Source organism: Gobius niger (assembly GCF_951799975.1).
Source record: "Gobius niger genome assembly, chromosome: 16".
In the NCBI taxonomy this organism is placed as follows: domain Eukaryota; kingdom Metazoa; phylum Chordata; class Actinopteri; order Gobiiformes; family Gobiidae; genus Gobius; species Gobius niger.
Genome location: NC_136867.1, coordinates 6,426,807 through 6,449,265, shown reverse-complemented (window position 1 = coordinate 6,449,265; position 22,459 = coordinate 6,426,807). Strand labels below are relative to the sequence as shown.

General features: G+C 44.1%; 1 protein-coding gene across 1 annotated transcript in view; it reads left to right on the top strand.

Moving 5' to 3' along the window:
- Window positions 1-6,561: 6,561 nt before the first annotated feature.
- Window positions 6,562-22,459, top strand: part of myo10l1 (myosin X, like 1) — a 68,722-nt gene continuing 52,824 nt past the window's right edge. Inside the window, exon 1 of the mRNA XM_079573239.1 lies at window positions 6,562-6,969. Within this exon, the coding sequence (XP_079429365.1) occupies window positions 6,949-6,969 (21 nt within the window). The 5' untranslated portion in view covers window positions 6,562-6,948. The remainder of the gene's footprint in view (window positions 6,970-22,459) is intronic.

The window sequence follows — 22,459 nt, the reverse complement described above, 5'->3', positions numbered from 1 at the left end:
GCGGACGGTCCCTGGAGGGGAGTCGGGGGGTGGTGTGGGGAGTGTGGGGGTTCTGCTGGTAATTACAGGACTAAAAGGATTTGGCCACAGAGGATTTCTCATCTAACATTCACAAGCGGACACACACATATACGTACACACAATGTCAAATGGCTATGACAACATTTGCACCGGTGACCTATCGGTGAAACATTAGACTGACATCAAAACTGCTATTTCATCCTCAACTGAGCCCGGTCTACTCTGTATTTTTAATGTGACTTTATCTATTGTTGTGTGTGTGAAGATTAGTGCTACTAAAATTGAAATCTCCAACTCAATACAAAATTTATTTTAGACTCAATACTGATTATGACCATTCTGAAAGCCATTTTAATTTGGCCTTGTTAGTAAGTTATGGCACCATATTGATTGAATAGGTATTAGACTTGGTGACATAATCATAAAAATACACTTAAACGTAAGTTCTGTCATATAGGTTTTGTCATGCAAAAACAGTTCATGCTAAAGGAGAACAAACTACACACAGATGATACTTTTGTGTCTCTTTTACCGTATATATATATATTTTATTTACAGAATTGGCATATACATTTGACCGGATCAACTCGCAGCTGTTTTTGTGATGAAGATGGAACACTCTTCCCCAACAATACCTCTACGTATAAAACCACAGACGGGTGCGCGAGGCCCCCATATAGCTCTAGGCCCTCCTTTAGACAATAGTGGACTCCCTAGATGCCCACGCCTTCCCATCTGCAATAGGTCTGAACTCCTCCGCTGCACCTGGCAACCCACAACCTCCCCAAAAATAACACCCCACTTCATCTTACTACGACCCACCACACGTGTCAAACAACAAACGTATAGCTCCAGGGAACAGGTTCAATATGCTGTCATTATTTCAGATGGGGCCTGGGGACTATATAACACCACGATGATTCATTTTTACAGACAGGGAACATTCTGTACATGTAAATTAGAGTTTAAATTAGAATCTTTGGCATTTATTTGAGAAGGCAGGAAAAGTAATCTGCCTAAAACAGGATAACATTTCTCATTGCATTTCATTTCACCTCATTTGACCGGAATTATGAAAAGAAAGCTTTATTCCAATGGCGTTTTTTTTTATAGTCGGTAAGTAAGGGTTTACTCAAATTAAGGTAAATTCCAGCAATTTCACAAAGTGTTTTGATGCCTCATCCGCTCCATGCACTGCTCCTTTGGATTTGGTTGTATCATTTTCAACCCACTGGAAAGGTCTTGGTAATTCAGTCTCATTCAAAGCCCATGGCTATAGGCGAGATCATATGGAATGCTTCCCTCGGATCATGTCTCTTTGTGTGGGGCGTTTGGATGGAGAACGAATACGGCTGACAGTTCGTGCCTCGGGGCTAAAACAGAGATCATATTCTTGAGGGAAAGGGGATTGTTTTTGGGTGATGGATTCAAAAACATGGATGCAGTAGGGCTTTCAGGTTTGAAGTGCGATAAGTTTCAAATTCCTAATTCTGAATATAACAAGATCAAGAGGTTCCTTTCAGTCTGATTCGTTTGTTGCCGGATCACATACTAATCAAATAGATACAGTATGTGTTTAGACCATGATTAGTGGCAGTAGTATTTTCCCATTCAACTTAAAGCTGTCGTCTGTAAGTTGAAATGTTTTACAAACTTATTTAAACTTTTGTATAATTGACGGCCTGGCTGTGCATTTGGATGCAACGCAAGTGATGTTATACCACTTTTTCCTTATGTCCCTCCACTTGCTGATCTCAGCAACTAATCAGAAGTCCTGGTGCCATCACCTTGACCAATGAGACGAGCTTTCCGAGCAACTCCTCATTCACAGGGAACGAATCAAATTTTCCCTTTCCCTCTCCTAAACTTTTGGACTTCCACTGTAAGTCCTGGAGGACAAGCTACAAACAGATATAACCCAGTAACTACCAGAGATTGTATATCGATGGACTAGTTAAGCCCCCTTCTTCCGAAAGCCTAGTATGAAATGGAAGCAGGCTCTAGAACAGGGGTCACCAACCTTATTTCAGCTGAGGGCTACTTTAAAGGAATAGGCCACCGTTTTTACATACTAAGATATGTTCTTAGCTCACTTTAGTCGAGTTAATATATCCCCGTCTGGTCTTTGTCCGTGCGCTCTGTCACGCAAACGGAGCACATACGCAGCCTCTCCCATTGTCACATAGCTCCAAAAAAGCTCACGATAGAAGCTACCAAGCTCTTCCACGTGTTCCCTATTTAAATAAAGTTACGTGAAGTGTTTTCATGCGAAGTATATTTACACAGAAATGTAGCATGTCGATTTTATAAGCAAATAAAAAGGGGGACTATATTGTGAGGCGTAATGATACGAGGAGCACAGCGTCCGCGTAGTAACTCCTAAAGACTTCCCCCGCTCACTTCCGTCAATAACCTTTAGGAGTTACTGCGCGGACGTTTTACTCCTCGTATCATTACGCCTCACAATATAGTCCCCCTTTTTATTTGCTTATAAAATCGACATGCTACATTTCTGGGTAAATATACTTCGCATGAAAACACTTCACGTAACTTTATTTAAATAGGGAACACGTGGAAGAGCTTGGTAGCTTCTATCGTGAGCTTTTTCGGAGCTATGTGACATGTGGGAGAGGCTGCATATGTGCTCCGTTTGCGTGACAGAGCGCGCGGACAAAGACCAGACGGGGATATATTAACTCGACTAAAGTGAGCTAAGAACATATCTTAGTATGTAAAAACGGTGGCCTATTCCTTTAAGAGCATTAAGTTGTTGGAGGGCTACCAGTTAAAAACAAATCCTAAAGACTTAAACGTACACTGTTCACTTATAGGATATTGACCCCATATTATATTAAAATAGCTTTATTTTAAACTCATACCGAGTCACAAGAACCAAAATAACTGTAATTTTAAGAATTAGATTCAAAAAAATGAAGTGTTTTACACTTTAGAAAAAGTCCCAAGGGCTACTGGACATGCCCCAAAGGGCCCCTGGGTGCTCGCGGGCACCACGTTGGTGACCCCTGCTCTAGAAGTTCCTTGCTGTAATGGACTTTCCATTGAAACGTTTTGGCATCTTTAAGTGATTGTTGAACACAGGCTTGGCATTCTTACCCCCATGTGTTTCTCTCAACATCATCCTATATTTATTTTTTCCGTAAATATGAGGAGCTGGCTCCAAGAAGCCAGCCAAACTGCTAGCATAAACGAGCTTCAGGTAGCCCACGCTGAATGTTATGGGGAAAGCCACACCTCCCGTAGTCCATTGCTATTTCACAGTCTATGGTAATCACAGATATTAACCATCAACATATTGACTGTTGAAAACCCTAAACCTATTTTTTTTTACCTGTTTTCTTAGTGAAGAGAAAATTGACCTAGACTTTTATATAGGATGTTGTGGTCCAAGTTAATTTCTAACACATTTAACATCCCAGTATTCTTTGTAGGGGGGAGTATATAAGCACGTTGTTAGTGTTTGGATACATAATGTCTGCACCTCGTGCCATAGCCTCACGATATATCCCACTAACCATGAATAGTGAATAGTGAGTGACACAATAACAATGTGCAATGCCTGAATTGCCAAACTCCAAGAAAAGCGACCTCGTGACATCATCAGGGGAAAATGGGTGACTTCCTGCTGTAGTCCAGTATACATGTTATTCACAGCAATTACTCTCTAAAACAGGCTCACCGCACGCCCCGTAATTACACCAGTGGGCAGCGAGCTTTCTGCCTGTATTGTTGTTAGATCTGTGGTTGTGGTTAAGATCCGGATCCAGGCACCAGTCGAACACATAGGGCTGCTAAACAACATCTTCGGATGGGAATTTAACGTGATTCATCAGAACAAAATTGAGCTATTCATGGATTTATCAAAGGCTTACAATTAAACAGTGCTCAGTTGTCTTTTCCCCCACACAAATATTAGCATTTACAATATACAGAAGAACAAAACCAATTTCCTTTCCTATATCATGTAATTATCCAAACAAAAACTGTCTTAAAGTTTTATGTCTTCTCAGTAAGCAAAAACGAATTGGTTAATTCCTACATAAAATCAAAGTTAATTTGTATATAGCTCTTTTCACATGACACGAGTCAAGCACATCCAACAGGGTAAGGATTTCTTTTCCATACACATGCACATGGTGATAAACTAGCTTAGATGAGCGGTTAAAACATTTTTCAAGCTTAGAGGCCCGAATTTTGAATTTGGTTTTATCCCTCTTCAGTAGGCTTGCATTGAATATGTAGAGGTTTGTAGGGGGATAAAGACATTGTCATATAATTGACTTTTTAAAGGGGGGGTATTATGCAAAATCAACTTTTTCAAGCTTTACATCATGTTATTATGTCATTCCCTCATTAAAAACATGCCTGAAGTGTTGCCTTGGCACATTCACGTATTTTTGAGTAATCTGTAAAAACTCTGATGGCGGCCATTTTAGGGATAGGTTTGCCTGAGTCCTCCTAGGAACGCCCCCACCTCCTGGAGACGCCTCCGAGCTTTCGTCACCAGCCGAGTAACCAACCAATGCTCCTCAGCAGAACCCCCTCCCCACTGATGCCACAGACAGCGTGTGGAGGGGGCGTGTCTGAAAGGGTCAGAGGTTCTTAAAGAGACAGAGGCCTATTTCAAGACATTCACTACAGCCATTTTGAGAGAGCAATTTTATACAAGGCAGTTATTTTAATTTACTGCATTTACAGACCAACAGAAGGTTTGTTCATCATTGTAGTGTGATATAGACTGGTGCTATGTGATTGAAAAAAGCACAATACCCCCTCTTTAACAAAAGCAGCACCCCCTGAGCCAATATATGCTAGCTCCGTCAAGAATTGGTGTTCATCACGTATCGTAACAGGAGAGAAGTGCCTGTAAGTGACTGATCCAGATTGAGGTAAAATGGGTGCAATGTTCAGTGGAGCAATATATTTAAAATATGCATCAAAGAGGACACTTCACTATTGCGGCTAAAGGACCTGTGCAAAAAAGAAAAAAAATCCCCAGAGCTATACCTTAAATACAACAGGCATCGCTGTGTGGACTACTCATACACTTGGTAAGTTAATCTCTTCTTATGTTAGTGCAGTGTTGATCAAAGGTGAGACAGGCTGCAGTGGCTTTGTCTCCCCCACTCAGCTAGGTAACATAAAGTCATTATTCTCCATCAAAGACATAATAATCTGTGTTTAGGCCATGATGTCCCGTGTTCACGCAGTGCCAATAAATCCACCCGCGGCTGAAATATCAAACTAAACGCTTCCTGTACCCCTCCTGGAACCACCACCTTAACGTGGAGGGGTTTGAGCACCCGAATGATCCTGGGAGCTCTGCTGTCGGGGGCTTCGTGCCCCTGGTAGGGTCTCCCATGGCAAACTGGTCCTAGGTGACGGGTCAGACAAAGAGCGGTTCAGAAGCCCCTTATGAGAGACCAACAGGCTTGGTTAATCGTGAGGCCGTCCTTCTGTGGACCCACCACCTGCAGGAGGAGCCATAAGGGGCTGGTGCAATGTGATTTGGGCAGCTCCAATGGCTGCTCCCACGACCCGGAAACGGAAAAGTGGAAGAAGATGGATGGATGGATGGATGGATGGATGGATGGATGGATGGATGGATGGACGGATGGAACGCTTCCTGTAGCCAGATATTCCAGCGGCTTTTACTGCAGTGATGTCCAGCAAAGACAGCTCATGAAACTCTTGGCTAACAACAAGAAGGACGGTAAACGTTCCTTAGCTAGTAGTTAGCGGGAGGTATTAGTTTAGCTTGTTTATCGGCTTTGAGTGGCAAGAAACAGGTCCCGCGCCATTAGTTTCAATGGGAGGTATCTGGGGCATGTCTGGTAGTAAGGTGTGATTGGACAACATTTTGGGGCAGGGTTTTGCAAAAGGTCAATTATAAAGCATTTTGTATGGATTGTGAGCTTGCATGCTAGCCTTTGTTAGCATTACTGCTTATAAACCAATCCATGTGGAGAAAATGGATGCAGAAAAGGCGTTTTAGGAAAGATGGGGATGGACACAACAGTTTAAACATTCACTCCCTCTTTCATTGTCGCTTTTATGGTAGATTCTTGGGCACAATCCCTGATAATAACAATAAAATAATGTGCAGCATATGGATTTTCTGTTGAAGGCTACATCACCCCAATTCAGCGCCTCCATCTGTAAATATCTGCTATCGAATTCAAGACTTTGCAGGATTCAATAGAGCTTTAGCTACACTTCTAACGCGTCATCTCCTGCCCTAAACTAAGACTTCCCTCATTCATTTCGTCACGCATTAATCCGCCTGTCCTCCATCGTTTCCCCTCAGCTCAATAACAACGCCGACACCTGGACGCACGTCGAGAGCCAGAGCGCGCCACAGCCGGCCCAGATGTCCCCACCAAATCCAAACCTTTACCGTCAAAAAACACACTGACCTACATCCTCCTCTCCTCCCTGCGTCCGCGTGCGTGGGGGGCGTGTGCGCGTGACGTGTGCGTGTTAGTGCGTGTGTTAGTGTGTGTGTGTGTGTGCCAGGCAGGCTGCGAGGTACCAAGGACCCGGGAGCAGGCAGCAGTGTGTGCAGGTAGTGAGCCCATTGGTGGAGGAGGCGCCCTTGTAGCCGGTGTGCGTAAAAGCGACTGGTATCCCTCCCCTCTTTTCCATCCCCCCCTTCTTCTTCTTCTTCTTCTATTTCTTCTTTTTTTTTTCTAGAAACGACCCATAAGCAATTCAATGAGCGCAGCGTGAGGAACATTCTTTTTTTTTTGTTTTTGCCGGGGTGTGACAGCGCGATCGGGCCGGCAGGAGGTGAATGGGAGACGGGCAAAGAGACACGCAAAGAGCCACCCGCATCTCGACGGAGAGACGGAGAGCCGAGACATCCTTTTTTTTTTTTTTTTTTTCCTCCTTCCCCTTCCCAGCTGAAACATGGAATCCTTCTTCACGGAGGTAAGCGGTTTTTTGTTGTAACTCAAACATTTTGTGCGTAAAAGATGGGTTTATTATTGCCACACACGGTCACACACACCGCTCGGGATGCTGCAGATGCCGGTGTGATTTCCTTAGTCACCTCGCTGGCAGTCTGTGGCCCAGGTGTTGTGTCAGTTATAATTCTTTTACATACAGTATCGACTGCCATGCCTGCCTCATGTCATGTTTCACACTCGAACGCCAAAGCTGTGCGCATTCATGGGTAGTCTGGCCAAAAAGGGGAGCTGTCAGGAGGTGGAACCGTGCATCCCCGTAGCGCGGCATGCGACGGCAGTCTGTTAACAATATGCTGCTGTTTCTTGTGGCTGGGAGTGAGTGGGATGGGGCAGGTGGGAAGCAGGCGACAGCAGCAGCAGCAGAAGCAGTGAGGGGAACAGGGCCAAGGAAGGGAGGAAGGAAGGACGGAAGGAAGGAGCATGCGGGGATGAGGAGTGCTTGTGTGGGGAGGGAGAAAAAGAAGAGGGGCTTTTACACTTAGGAGCGAGTGGAATGGAGGAGGGCTATGCGTTTTTTTGTTGTTGGTTAAGGCAAAGAAGAAAGAGCCAACAAGCTCGCTTTGGCTACAGTCACACTTGCATCAGTCATTCAGTGCGCGTTAAGTGTTAATTTGTGTCCACATGTCTCCCTCTCAATACCCGCCCCATCTATACAAGCTTCTTATACCCCCACCCTCCCCCAAGTTAATCTGATATGGCTTTAAATGGCTCTCACATATTGCCAGTGTGATGTCATCATGGCCTTTTTTTTTTTTTTTTTTTTAGAGAGTCTTTTGTGTTCTATTGGTCAACCAGTCATTGTGCATCAGGAAGTAGCAGTTGGTTTTGGCACACGTTTGGAAGTTGCCGTGTCTCTGCTGTTTTGACAGTTGTTGAATGTGGGGCTATCGTTGTCGTTGTTGTTTTTCTAATAGTAATAAGGTGCCACTCGTAAATAATCTCCATGTATTCATAGTCACTAATACTTCACAGGCTAGGCTACTACAGGCGTTGAAATCTTAAGGTTCCTGTGGTCCTGAAACAGCACTGAAGAAAGTTGTAGTTGTTTTCGCTCACATGCCTTTATGCAATATGAACATTGTCTGTTTAATGAATAATTCAGTTTGCATTGTGGTCAATTCTACCACATGCAGATAATCGAAACAGAGCAATACCAAATACGAATGTACATAATAGTGGACAGCAGAAGGAGGGAAAGGGAGTTCAGCCTGGTGGATGAAGCTGTTCTTCAGTCTGTCGGACCTGTCACTGACCAAGACTCAATCATGAAGTAAAGGTGAGGGTGTGGCATCTCCCCTTCTGAGGTAACCCTGCCCGCTCTGCTGTAGAAAAAGGTGGTCAAATGGGCCCTGTCCAGATTATTGTTGAGCCAAACCAGCGGGATATGCAAAGATGGGACCAGAGGCTTGTGTGGATCAGCCTGGTCAGACTCGGAATATCTCCTCTGCTTACTCTCCTCTGTTTTCTGTCACTCCCACGTGGAGTTGAGATTCGGAGCGCACCCATAACTTTCTAATAAGTGTTTGTTTACATTTGAAAATGTAGTTTTTCTAAGTCAGGTCGGGCAAAAACGGTGCCCTCCAGGACACAAAGAGGTAACGAAACACCACAATAACATTCAGACACAAGAAAACAAACACAAAATGACACAAAAGCACCTACATTTTGGGGAAGAAGGTGTTGTTCAGGTACCAGTATTGTAAACCAATTACCATTAAGGTAGTGACAATCATTTTAAATTACAACGATCTACAGAGGAGGAAGAAATTATGTTTACATTTTTGTTTTGGTGTCTGATCAGAAAGAAAGCCTTGCCAGATTGTTTGATGAGAAATATGCAATTTTACGTTTAAAAATTTGGAATTTGAGGCATTCAATTCTAAAGAGAAGGCATTTGGTCCATCTAGCAATACTTTAAAACAACAGTGCTCAGTTTACCTGCCTTGATCTGTTCATCTAAAACAGGGCTCCATGCAGTTCCTCCCCATTTTGCAGAACACCTTTAAATACTGAATGATAACCCAGTGCGCATAGCAACAGTGGAATCCTCTCTCTTTTGTCCCGCTCCACTTCTCCTCCCTGTCCATTTGATGTATTGATTGCTGTATTGATTCCCAGACCCCCGTAATAACCAGTCTGTAGCCCAAAGCCAGACACTCCCGCGGTTTAGAGGTTGCTAAAATGGACTTTGGGCCTGTTCTCAACATCTGATAATACCGTCCACTCAGCAAGTCTTTGTGTCAAACCTCTCCATAACCCCGCAGAAGGATGCAGCTCCTGTTTCCAAAGACGCACTGCCGGATCATTTGTCATTGTTTGCCCCAAAAGGAGTGAGTCAAGATGGCCTTAACTTCAGGCGATCGCGGGGAGCAGCTCAGCGTCAAATGTCATAGTCACATTATAGTTCATGTTCAACAGTATACACATACACACGCATGATATTGATCCAAAGAATGTGTCATCTTAAGAGTAAGTAAGTAAGTTTGCTTTTTTATGTGCCCCGAGATATAAAGTAAACATGTTCAGTTGATTCTACTGATAGTGTTCATTTATTTCCGGTGACATGCACGTTGTAAAAGCTTCAAAGCAAAAGAAGTCGCTTCAAATGAACTGGGCGGTTCAGAATTGACATTTCACCTCTCATCTAAGAGGCTTCTTCAGCCCTCGCGTCACATTGGTCTTGCCGCATATTGTCCTGACCACATAAAAGTTGTCAAGGCTTTAGACTCCTGCATTAAACGTTTTTAATTATGGAGGTTTTGAGCTGCTTAACAAAGGAACGAAAGATTATGTAGGTTAAAAAAACTTGCTTGTGTCGTCTGCAGCTTGAAGTGTAGGCATTTTTCAAACCAGCAAAAAGGTCAATTATAGCTGAACAATAGATACTTAGGATGATACACTTTTGTCACAATACAATCCGCATCAGGCCCGATACGATATGTGTTGCAATACAATATATTGTTATTTATGTATTGGTTTATTTGGTCGGGACAGTGCATGTTAATGAACATATATGGGACTCATGCATGTAAACACGCCACACCAGATTGAGTGCACGTATCCAAAATGTATTACGTATATTAAAAATAAATCAGTCACAGATTATTTGCAATACATGGTTTCTGATACAATACACATCACAACAAATACCTATTGCGATATACTGCAAAACAATATTTTGTACTAGCCATACTGCACAACATTGGAAAAAACTTGCGTTGTGCAATACAGGTGTGCAATATTGCGATATGAAATCGTTGCAATATTACTAAACTGTTTTAACGCAACAACACATGTTCCATTAGATTTAAACATAAATCAAAACAAGGCCACAACAAATACTCGTTGACACATTCACAGATTGATTGTATCTGCTTCTTGTAATTTTATGCAACTGTTAGCACTTTGAAATCAGCAATTCCAATAAACTTGCCTTATAAGTTCCTTGTGTCAATCTCAGTCTGGTGAAAGACTTCAGTGATTTTGCGATATTTTGTAGATTCTTGCGACATGGATATTGCATCACCTAATGATATTTTTAGCGAGATATTGTGCAACTATCCCCTTCCTTCACAATAAAGCTATATGCATAACTGGAGCTCCGTGCCTCCACACTAAACATGACTCTAGTAATTGTGCACTTTGCAACATCGCCTGGAGGGGCATTTTTCTCTCCCTGAGATATTAAAAAGATGGTTCACAGAAATGTCAAGTTGGCTCAGAATAACTAGAGTATGGCAAGTCCATAACCATTAAGCATATAATCTGCCAGCCCACGTATGGATTACAGGAACGTCATCTGATAAAACTAGGTCATAAACAATACAATATTAGTGTGTGACAAAAGTGCTACTTTCTGCTGTGATTCATAACTGCCAAATGGTTCAACATTCAGTTTATAATGAGATGTTCACGCACTGTCCTGGGCAGGAACATTTGGGTAGGCTCTTGATTACCAACTTTTAAACTGATACAACAATCGCATTCAATCAGAACATGTTTATTTGTAGGGTTTAGACACCGTACATCTCTATATATTGTTATGGTATGCACTAAATATAGTCTTTTGCTCATTTAACTGTTAAAGCTGCATGGGGGGCCTGATTTTTCCCATGATCAAAAGAACAAGGTATACATTGTTAACTCGTTTCTAGCTCGAACCGTAACCCTAACCCATCCATATTGTCCACATCATCAAAGGCATGATGTGGCTTTTGTAAACAGCTTTATGAGACGGCAAAGCGAAGCAGGATGGACCACCATAGAAAAACATGGTGCAGTTTATTTGCTGCATTTACAATAAAGACTTACGCAGTGGTTAAAGTGGACTACAGTTGGTGGTGGAAGTCTGGTCCTGAAGACTCAGTTAACTACGTTTGGATTTGTTTTTGTTGGCACAGTTTCCTCCCCAGTATTGGGTAGTTTCTGAATAAGTGTATTTCGAATACTCCTTTTGAGAAACTGTAAAAAAACACAATAAAGATTTAAAACTCCTTATATTATTATGCTATTCATGCAAACAACGCACCTGTGTATCGTGCGTTATGTGATCTGCAGCACTCCCGCTGTGCATTTGCTAAGTGCTTTTTTGCAATACTTATAATGGATGTATACTGTCTGTTCATAACAGGCATTTCAACAAGCTTAGCCTTCATGTTTTCTGTCATATGCCATTTTTATTCATAAATATAATGCACATTAATGTGAATGAACAGTACTCTGATTATACAAAGTAACAGAATACGTCGCAAAATACATTTTAAGCCAAGTATTCAGTATTCTGTAACTAAATTCAATTTTAAAGTGTTCTCCCCAACACTGTTCCTCCTCTCAGTCTCCCTGCATTCTGCAGTGTGGACTTCTGTTCAGTGCAGCTTCAGCAAATTAACAAGAGACTGCGCTCTCTCTTTCTTCTCTGTGTGTTTGGTGTTAGTGTTGTCCGCCCATTTTCAACAAAGTATTTAAGCACTTTTTATTATTGTTGGTAAGTGGTTCACTGTAAATAACAGTATTAATCTTTTCGCTAAATTAAACACTGTCTTTTTATAATTGAAACCGGAAGCGCGTCCATCACGTGACCGCTTTATGCTAGTTTAAAAGAGCTAGGCCCACAGCCTCAGGGCAGAAGCTGTGGCGCAGTAGTCGGGCCGTGGCCTAAGCCTTGTGACATCTGGGACGTGTAAGTGTCGTTTTATCTGTTTGTCCATTTTAACTTAATCCATAGTACGCTAAACTATTTTATTCTTTATTCACAGGGGACCTATGTTTACCCTTTTCTTTTCTGTACTATTTGAGCTCGAAATAAACTTTGAAAAGCCAACTGATTCTCCCTGGTGATTTCGAGGGGGCAACAAAATCTTGGTGTTTCTGCCCGGTCGGATTAAGTTTGTGGATGACCTGGACCGCTACCGTGGATTGTGGCTACCGGAGCGCGTGTGTGGACTATATTCGTGAGTGGAATACGCTACGAGAGACGCCAACACGAAGCTATCACGGAGCTAATGCTAACGGAAGCGAGGTCAAGGAAGACGACACAACCCACCGCAAGTCACGATCAAATCCAAGGTAAAAGACTTTCCAACCATGCCAGACTTTAACGAACAAGTGTCTGAATGGGAAAATATGCTGGAAGAAATCGAGGGAAAGCTAATTGCCTTACCTGCTTGGGAACTTCTTAAAATATGCACTACACTTGAAATAAATGTTGAAGATGAAGATAAAAACTCACCTCGCAAATTGAGAAGGCTAATTCTGCAGCATTTGGAGTGTGAGGATGTCACGTCGCTTGAAGATGGAGGAATGTCATTGTTATTGAAAATAAATGACAGAATTGATGAACTGAGAAAAACGCTGTCTACGTCTGGTCCCACGTCGCCACGCCGCCCTCTGGCGGACACAGCTGGTACTGCGCCCAGCAACACGGAACCTGTGGTAAGACCACGCACCTCTGCCACCACGCTTACTGCCGCTAATAATTTGACTGAAAGAACTCAAACTGTTGTTCACCCAATGTATAGAAAAGACTTTAAAATTAATGGACAAATTGGTGAACATAATCAAACGGATAAGCTGGGATATGCAAGTCTAGAAAGACAAATTACAAAAGCATTAAAGAAGGGATATGATGAATGCGAAATTATTGATGCAGTCCTTCAAGCTATTATTCCAGGAACAAAACTGCGAAGTTATCTGGAAAGTAGAGATGATTTGTCATTGAAAGCTCTGAAACAAATATTGCGGACTCATTTTGTTGAAAAAGATGCTAATGAGCTGTACCACTCCTTAACTCGTGCTGCACAAGATTACGGAGAGACTCCAGTCCAGTTTTTAGTTAGAGCTATGGACTTGAGGCAACAGATACTCTTTGCTTCAGAAAGAGCAGACACTGGCTTGAAGTACAGCCCAGAGCTCATCCAAAATCAATTTTTGCAAACCATACTCACTGGACTCCGAGATGACACCATCCGTATTGACTTAAAGCCATATTTGCAAAATCCAAAAGTAACTGATGAAGTTCTGCTGGAGAAAATGACCGCCGCCTACAACCTGGAAATGGAGAGGAAGGGCAAGCTGTCAAGCAAATCCAGAGCCAAGGTGTTAGCGGTGAGTAATGATTCACATTTCACTGATTCAGAGAGCAGCAGTTATGACAGTAACTCTACCAGTTATAAAAAGCAAAAGTTTGAAAAACGTGACACATTGATGGAGAAAGTAGACCAGGGGAACAAAGCCATCTGTGAAGCCATTCAGAATCTCACCACTCAGCTGTCAAGCCTGCACCAGCCACCCGGACAACCACCACCATGGGGACAAGCCAGCCACAGCTACAACAGACCACCGCCAAGGACACGCCCCAACCGGCAGTGTCACCAGTGCCAGCGGACCAATCCAGGGGGGAAATGCGACCACTGCTACAAGTGTGGGAGCATAGACCACTGGGCCATTGGTTGCCGCAGAGCGCCTAGGAACACCACAGCCTCCACCAACAAGATTGAAACCAGCGTACATCTTGGTAAGAACACAGACATATTCTGCACCACAGCGCCCCTCACTGGTAAACAACATCAAACTGCTAAGCTGGTGGGGAGGAGGTGCCTTGTTCGAGCCACAATGAACAATGTTGACACCAAAGTGCTGTGGGACACTGGCTCACAAGTGTCCATCATTGGAGATAAGTGGAAACTGAGACACTTACCTGATGTTACTGTGAGGCCGGTGGAAGAGTTACTGGAGGAAGGAGGGCTGGATCTGTCCGCAGCAAATGGGACAAAGATTCCATACCAGGGCTGGATTGAAGTGAAGTTTGCACTGTCACAAGATGCTGTTGCTGGGATGAGTGATGAACCAGTAGTTGTTCCTATCTTAGTCGCCTCTACAGATCTGGAACGTCCTATTATTGGATTTAATGTAATTGAGGAGCTGGCTTTGGCAAATGAGGGTCTTGGAAGCTGTTTTCCTTCTGGTCACATGGTAAGGAGATTTTGTTCAGCACTTGATGTGGGTCAGGAAACTGCGAGGGCTGTTCTAACTGTTTTACAGAAGCCGTCACCTGAAAACAACCCCCACATTGCTCGTCTGGGAAGAATGCCAGTTACTGTCCCAAAGAGGAACGCCATCCAAGTGCAATGCAACTATCTACAGCAAGGTTTGCTCTGTGGAACTCACGTCGTGTTGGAGCCTAACCCGGAGACACCGTGGCCCACAGGACTCAAAGTAAGAGAACAGCTCATTCAACATCAAGAGAATACAAGGATTAAGGTAACTGTTGAAAACACAACGGACTGTGATATTAAACTTTGTGGCCGCACAACGCTTGGCTGGTTACACAGTGTTGATGCTGTTTATCCACTAGAGCCCAAGTCACCAGAGGGCACTGCCACATCCTCACCGGAGCAGCCCAGTCAAGCACCACAGAGGGAGCCCTGGGTCCCGCCTGTAGATCTGAGTCACCTCTCGGCAGAGCAGCAGCACAGGGTTCGTCAGATGCTGGTGGAGGAGGGTGACGTGTTTGCCAGAGATGAGTGGGATGCTGGTTGTATCACTGGTTTGCAAATGGACATTAATTTGAAAGACTCTGTTCCTGTCCAGAGAACATACAATGCCATACCCCGACACCTGTATCAGGAAGTCAAGGCTCACATTCAGGATTTGTTGAGTAGAGGTTGGGTTCAAAAGTCCTATTCCTCTTACTCTTCACCGGTAGTCTGCGTCAGGAAAAAGGACGGCACTCTCCGGTTATGCATTGATTACAGGCTGCTGAATGAGAAGACCTGGCCAGACCGTCATCCCATCCCCAGGATCCAAGAAATCCTGGAAAACTTGGGTGGAAACTCCTGGTTCACCGTCCTGGACCAGGGCAAAGCATACCACCAAGGCTTCATGAGCGAGAAGAGCAGACCATACACGGCCTTTATTACACCATGGGGACTCTATGAGTGGACCAGGATCCCATTTGGCCTCTCAAATGCCCCGGCTGCTTTTCAACGCCACATGGAGGGATGCCTGGGAGATCTGAGGGATGAAGTCTGTGTGCCCTATCTGGATGATGTCCTTGTTTTCAGCCGCACATTTGACCAACATGTGGAAAACGTCAGACAAGTCCTGCGGCGACAGAGAGCCTGTGGGATGAAGCTGAGAGCCGAAAAATGTGAGTTGTTTAAGCCACAAGTAACGTATGTTGGTCGTGTGATCTCTGCAGAAGGATACAGGATGAACCCAAGAGAGGTGGAGGCAGTAAAGGCGCTCACGTACCAGACCCCAGCTACAGTGAGAGAGGTGAGGAAGCTCCTGGGATTCTTGAGCTACTACAGAGCTTACATCCAGGACTTCTCCAGGACTGCAAAGCCACTGTATGAGCTGCTGGCAAAGCCCAAAGGTGAGCCAAAACACTGCCACAAAAAGGGGACAAAACATTCAGGTGCTCAGCTCCCACCCTCCTCTCCGGTTCAGTGGACAGAAATACACAGAGCAGTTTTAGAGACGCTTGTGAACCAACTTACAAATCCACCTGTTATGGCATATCCAGACCTCGAGCAGCCTTTCATTCTCCATGTTGACGCCTCAGAGCAAGGGCTCGGTGCTGTGCTGTACCAGCGACAAGATGGCGCACTGAGAGTCATTGGCTACGGATCCAGAACCCTGACGCCTGCAGAGAAGAACTACAAGCTGCACTCAGGAAAACTGGAATTCCTCGCACTGAAATGGGCCATCACAGAGCGTTTTCGTGACTACCTGTTCCACGCGCCACACTTCACAGTCTACAGTGACAATAACCCACTCACTTACGTTACCAAGTCGGCAAAACTCAACGCCACGGGTCACCGCTGGGTTGCAGAGCTGGCAGACTATAGATTTACACTCAAGTACAGACCTGGAACAGCTAACACAGATGCTGACTTTCTCTCTCGCAGACCTAAGCCCATCAAAACCATCATGCAGGAGTGCACGGAAGAGTGTGAGCCGGAGGTCATGGACAGCATCTGTAAAGCAGTCAAAAGCAGCCAAACAGGTGAGATCAACTGGATTTCTGCTGTCACCTGTAATGTGGATGTCCTACCACCAGATGGCAGTGCTGTACCACCCCTTCAGCCCTTCTCCATCCAAGACATCCAGGCCCAGCAGAATGCAGATCCAGCCATCCAGAGGGTCTCCAACCTGAAAAGAGAAAACACTTACCTGAAGTACAGAGACAAAGCTGCAGAGAGTGAGCAAGTCCGGGTTCTCCTGAGAGAATGGCCAAGGCTGCAGCTGGGTGAAGATGGACTCTTGTGGAGGAAGACCAACAACAGGCTGCAACTGGTGGTGCCAGAGCCCTTGAAGCCCCTGGTGTACAAGTACCTCCATGAGGAGATGGGACACTTGGGTGCTGACCGGATGGTGGCCCTGGCCCGAGAGCGCTTCTTTTGGCCAAAAATGAGGCAGGAGATGGAGCACTACGTTACACGTGTCTGCAGCTGCATCAAAAACAAAAGGCCCAACAGAGTCACAAGGACACCACTTCAAAGCATTGAAACTTCTGCACCATTCGAGATGGTCTCAATAGACTTTTTACATCTGGAGAAAAGCAACGGAGGGGAAGAGTATATCCTGGTTTTAGTGGACCATTTCACTAAATACGCTCAGGCCTACGCAACCAAAGACAAGGCCGGGAAAACTGCTGCCAGAAAGCTGTTTGACGAATTTATCCCACGCTTTGGGTTTCCATCCAGGATCCACCATGACCAAGGGAGAGAATTTGAGAACCAGCTGTTTCGGAAGCTCCAGGAATATGGTGGTATTCAACACTCTCGCACTACACCTTACCACCCCCAAGCTAACCCTGCCGAACGTTTTAACAGGACTCTGTTGAGTATGCTGCGGACACTGGAGGAGACACAAAAGGCCAGATGGAAGGAGCACCTCAACAAAGTAGTTCATGCCTACAACTCGACCATCCACGAGGCGACAGGGTACTCCCCTTTCTTCTTGCTTTTTGGACGTGAACCAACCCTCCCAGTTGACCTCTTGTTTCCCAAGAAGCTCGGTGACGCAGAGAAACAGACCCCTGCTGGCTATGCGGAGAAGTGGAGAGAGGCAATGCAGGAAGCCTATGCCATTGCCCTGACGAACATGAGGAAGTCAGCAAAAAAGGGCCAAGATTATTACAATCAGCGCGCCTGGAGCTCCACGCTGAACCCGGGTGACCATGTATTGGTGAGAAATCTCACGCCTCGAGGTGGTCCGGGGAAGCTCCGCAGTCACTGGGAGGACACTGTCCATGTGGTGAGGGAGAGCAAAGGCCCTGGAAGCCCTGTCTATGTGGTTGAGCCTCTGAATGCTGTTGGGAGAAGACGTGTGCTGCACAGAAACTTACTCTTACCTTGTCCTTACCTGGTTGAACCAGCGCCTGTCGTCCCCAACCCTAAAAGGAGAAGCAGGAGAACTAGAACGTCGCCAGGAAGAGGGACAAGTGTTAAGTGCAACATCCAGCCTGCAGGTACAGAGAGCTCTAGTGAGGAAGACTACCATCTCGTCATGCCACCCCAACCCGTTTTTCAGCCGCTCAATCCAACTGCCAGAGAGTTCCAACCGAGAGTCCTCACTCCAAGACAGCCGGAACAGGGAGCTGCACCTGCTGAGGAGAGAGCTGAAGTGGTGATCCTGATCCCAGAGGTTGACCCTGAGCCGGAGCCAGAGCCAGTACAGGAAGCGGATTCATCTGAGCGAGAGGCATCCTCCTCTGACTCCTCGGAGCGACCTGCAAGACCTGGCAGAACCAGACGGCCCAGGCGCTTGTACACCTACGACCAGCTTGGTGAGCCCACGGTCCGGGAAGTGCAGACCTGTCCTGTCGGTGTGTCCAAACCAGCGAGGGTCCGAGACGGCTTCTTCAGCACCTCGGCCAACCTATATCCTTTTTATTCCCAGTCGTAATGCAGTAGTAACATGCACTTTATGTACCTGCAAATTGAGTTGCACTTTGCACTTTGCACCTTAAAGTAGGTGGCTTGTGTGCAATAGAGATATGTGCAATAGTAGTAAATGTACTTTAATTATGGTTTAAGTAGTACATGCTATTTGTTAAGTTGATTTGCTATGCTGCTACAAAATCTTGGGTAGAAGGTATTTTCCTTGAGTCACTTCTGAAGATTCTGGGGCCCACCAATGCTTCAACGGACTATCTACCCAAATACGGGAATGGACCTTTAAACCTGCGCGTACCGCCGTGCCAAAGGACTCTTGGATAACGGACACTTTTCTTTTAGCCTGGACTCTTTTGTGAAGTATTGTTGTGGTTCAAATTGTTTATTTGCTACAATGTATGGTTTAAGTCAAGTAAGACCCCCCAGTAGGATTAAGGGAATGTTGGCTTAACATTATTTTTAGTGGGGGAGGGTGTTGTCCGCCCATTTTCAACAAAGTATTTAAGCACTTTTTATTATTGTTGGTAAGTGGTTCACTGTAAATAACAGTATTAATCTTTTCGCTAAATTAAACACTGTCTTTTTATAATTGAAACCGGAAGCGCGTCCATCACGTGACCGCTTTATGCTAGTTTAAAAGAGCTAGGCCCACAGCCTCAGGGCAGAAGCTGTGGCGCAGTAGTCGGGCCGTGGCCTAAGCCTTGTGACATCTGGGACGTGTAAGTGTCGTTTTATCTGTTTGTCCATTTTAACTTAATCCATAGTACGCTAAACTATTTTATTCTTTATTCACAGGGGACCTATGTTTACCCTTTTCTTTTCTGTACTATTTGAGCTCGAAATAAACTTTGAAAAGCCAACTGATTCTCCCTGGTGATTTCGAGGGGGCAACATTAGTGGTTGTCAGACAGTTTCTTTTTGTCATGATACAAGGTGCTGGACTGCTGTTCAGGCCCATTTTAACACCTAGGCTTACAGTGATACAAAAAAACACCATAATCATTCCCAAGATGGCATTTTTATTGAAAAACAACGTAGCCTCTAGTCCAACAGATTCATCATACCCACCACAGTGCCTCCTTGAGTCTTGGGGGGGTACAGTATCCCGCTCTGCAGTTAGCTCCAGTGCAACACAGTCACTGGAGATGTGTGACCTATATTCAGCTGTAACATCGGCTCTGCTCTCTCTCCCCTCATATCTCTGATGATCACTCGCTCGCCCGGCAGCCTCTTCCTTCTCCTTCACACTCCAGCAGCACATTTAGGCCAGCGTCTTCATCTCTTTCTATCCTCTTACCCTAATGCATATCTGCCACTTTGATTTGGCACTTTGATTTCGAAATGGAGAAAATCATTTCCGACTTTGACAGAAATTGAGTTGTCAATTCTTTTTGCTCTAAAATCTTAACTGAATCTAATTCAGGTGTAAAAAAAAAAGTAGTTTTTGTGCCAGATTTAAGGCCGTAAATGTAAAAACCATTCAACTTGTTTCAGACGAGTCACTAAAACAACATTTCTTGACTTTTTGCCACATAAGTTTGTTAACATAGCACATTCAACTGCAGCTTTGTCTGAAATTAAACAAATTAGGGGGAAGAAATTTACTGTAGAGATACCAATTTGAAACCTTCACAGTAGTACTTTATGTTTTCATATGAAAATAAGGCATTTTTTGCATAAAAAGAGACAGGTTTAAATGTATGTTTTTGTTGTTGAAATCCTTCAAAATATTGTTAAGTATAAGACTGGAAAGTGTAAGGACAGCCTCTTTTTGAGAAAAACTTTTGTAACGTGTGCTTTTGCACATGTATATGTCTGACATTTGAAAGGATATTGCCATATTTGGATTACAGCATCGTCTCAGTCGCCTTTCGTGCTACACGTGGATACCAAACATGTCAATATTTGTGAGTGTCGTGATGTTCATTTATTTCCTGGAAATCTCTGGCTTGCTAACGGACAAAACGTCATAAAATAAGCATCACGAAGGGAGAGTTTAGTCTATTAACTTGACATTAAAATTAAGTTAATTTAATTCTTAACACTGATCATTGCATAACAAATGTTTTTCGTTAAAATAGCATTAAAAATCATTAAATCTGACTCATTACCACCTGCATATACCCGGATATAGTGTAGCACCATCTTCAATACACATACCTTTACATCACCTAAAACTCCATCTCCCATCATCCACTTCCCGGATGGGAGCTGTTTCCATGGCACCCTGCTTCCACTGTTGCCGAGGAGTGTTGTTGCCGGGGAGGGTGTAGATGTGGGTGGGGGGGGGGAGGGGCGGGCGCGTGTGTGACTGTATAGTTTTTAATCCAAGATGAGAGAGAAGGCGATAATTAGGCCAATGTGTTGTGTGAAAGGGGATTTGTACAGTACCAACATGGCCGACACGTGGGCGCATGACAACAGCTGAACAAACCGGTGATCCCGTTTAAGCTCCATGTTTGTTTTTGAAGGTCGAGGGTAATCTTTTTAGGAGGTGCTTCGTTAATACGCGTTAATATGCTTTGGCTCGAAATAATTTGGGGTGAATATGTGCATTTTTTTTCCTGATAAAAATTGCGGCATACATTTGAAAAATACTCTTTTTGCTATCATGATCGATTGCACATACCCATTGGGATGAGATTTGTTCAATACACAGGACATAATAGTAAGCTGCCAGTTGCTATGATTTCTAGTTCAACCATTGGACATACTTGCACAGTGTTGCATACGCTTTTTAAAGCTGTGTCAACCAAATTATATTCTTGTAGTAGAATAAACTTCTTTTTGCACCATAAATCTACATTGAGCTTCTTATGAATTCAACTGAACAATTGGAATGTGCTGGAGTGTTTGTGAGATCTAGAAACATATTTAAGCAATAGCTGAGAGTTTTCCCAGTTTGATAAGAGAGTAATTCAGGTAGCACAGCTTTAAGGTAATGCTAGCTTGTATGGCTTTGCAGTCGATCGCAAACAAATTCAAATCCTAGAACATCCTCACATCTAACAGAGCACGTGAGTGAGAAAAGTTACTTCCAATCAGTTTTTCGGTTTTTTTCTGTTGTCAACTGTAAGTGGCACATCCAAACTTTACAAAAAGTATTTCTCCCTGGACTGGAAGTGCGTGAAAGTTCACTGATGGACCAAGAGTGAATGTGGCCTAAGACGGCAAATGTTATTGTAATCATAATAGATACAAAACGCTAAAACCATATTTTGGTTTCATAAAGTCTCCTGTTCCCGTCCTGGATTGAGACAGCGGAGAACATTTGAGTGTAAGTTAATCATGCTAGCCATTTAAAGACAGTCTCAGTATTGTTTATTTTTATTTTCGTTGCATCAATGTGTTCTAGAAAAGAGCTTGTGTTGTCCGTGTTCTTGGTCAAATGATAAATGGGCTCGTACGAGTCCCCTGGGAGCTGGGCCGACTGAGAACAATTCAGGTTAGCGTTGCCTCTCCTACACCATCGACACAGTAAAGTTATTCTTCTCATATCTCCGCAAGAGGCAGAGTATACAAAATGTGTAGCCGAATGTGGAGGCGGTAAAGACTGAACATGTTGTCTTCCTGGCTTGGAGAAGTATTTGAGATTTTGGATTAAAGGAAGGATTTTTACAAAATTGCACATCGTCTTGATGGTCATATGTCAAAAAAAAGTATAGAATACAGGCAAATATAGCCTATAGTTTAAATGGTGTCTAAGCCAGACCCAAAGCTAGAGACAGAAGCTATCGTATACTTTTGTGAATGCATTAACCTTTCCATATACTCCATCCATCCATCCATCCATCCATCCATCCATCCATCCATCCATCCTTTGGAGTTGCCCAAATCACATTGCACCAGCCCCTTATGGCTCCTCCTGCAGGTGGTGGATCCACAGAAAGACGACCTCATGATTCTAACCGGGCCTGTTGGTCTCTCATAAGGGGCTTTTGAACCACTCTTTGTCTGACCCATCATCTAGGACCTGTTTGCCCTGGGAGACCCTACCCTAAATCAAATTTAATTAAAAACAAATCAGGTACAGGGCCTTTAAAGTCATGT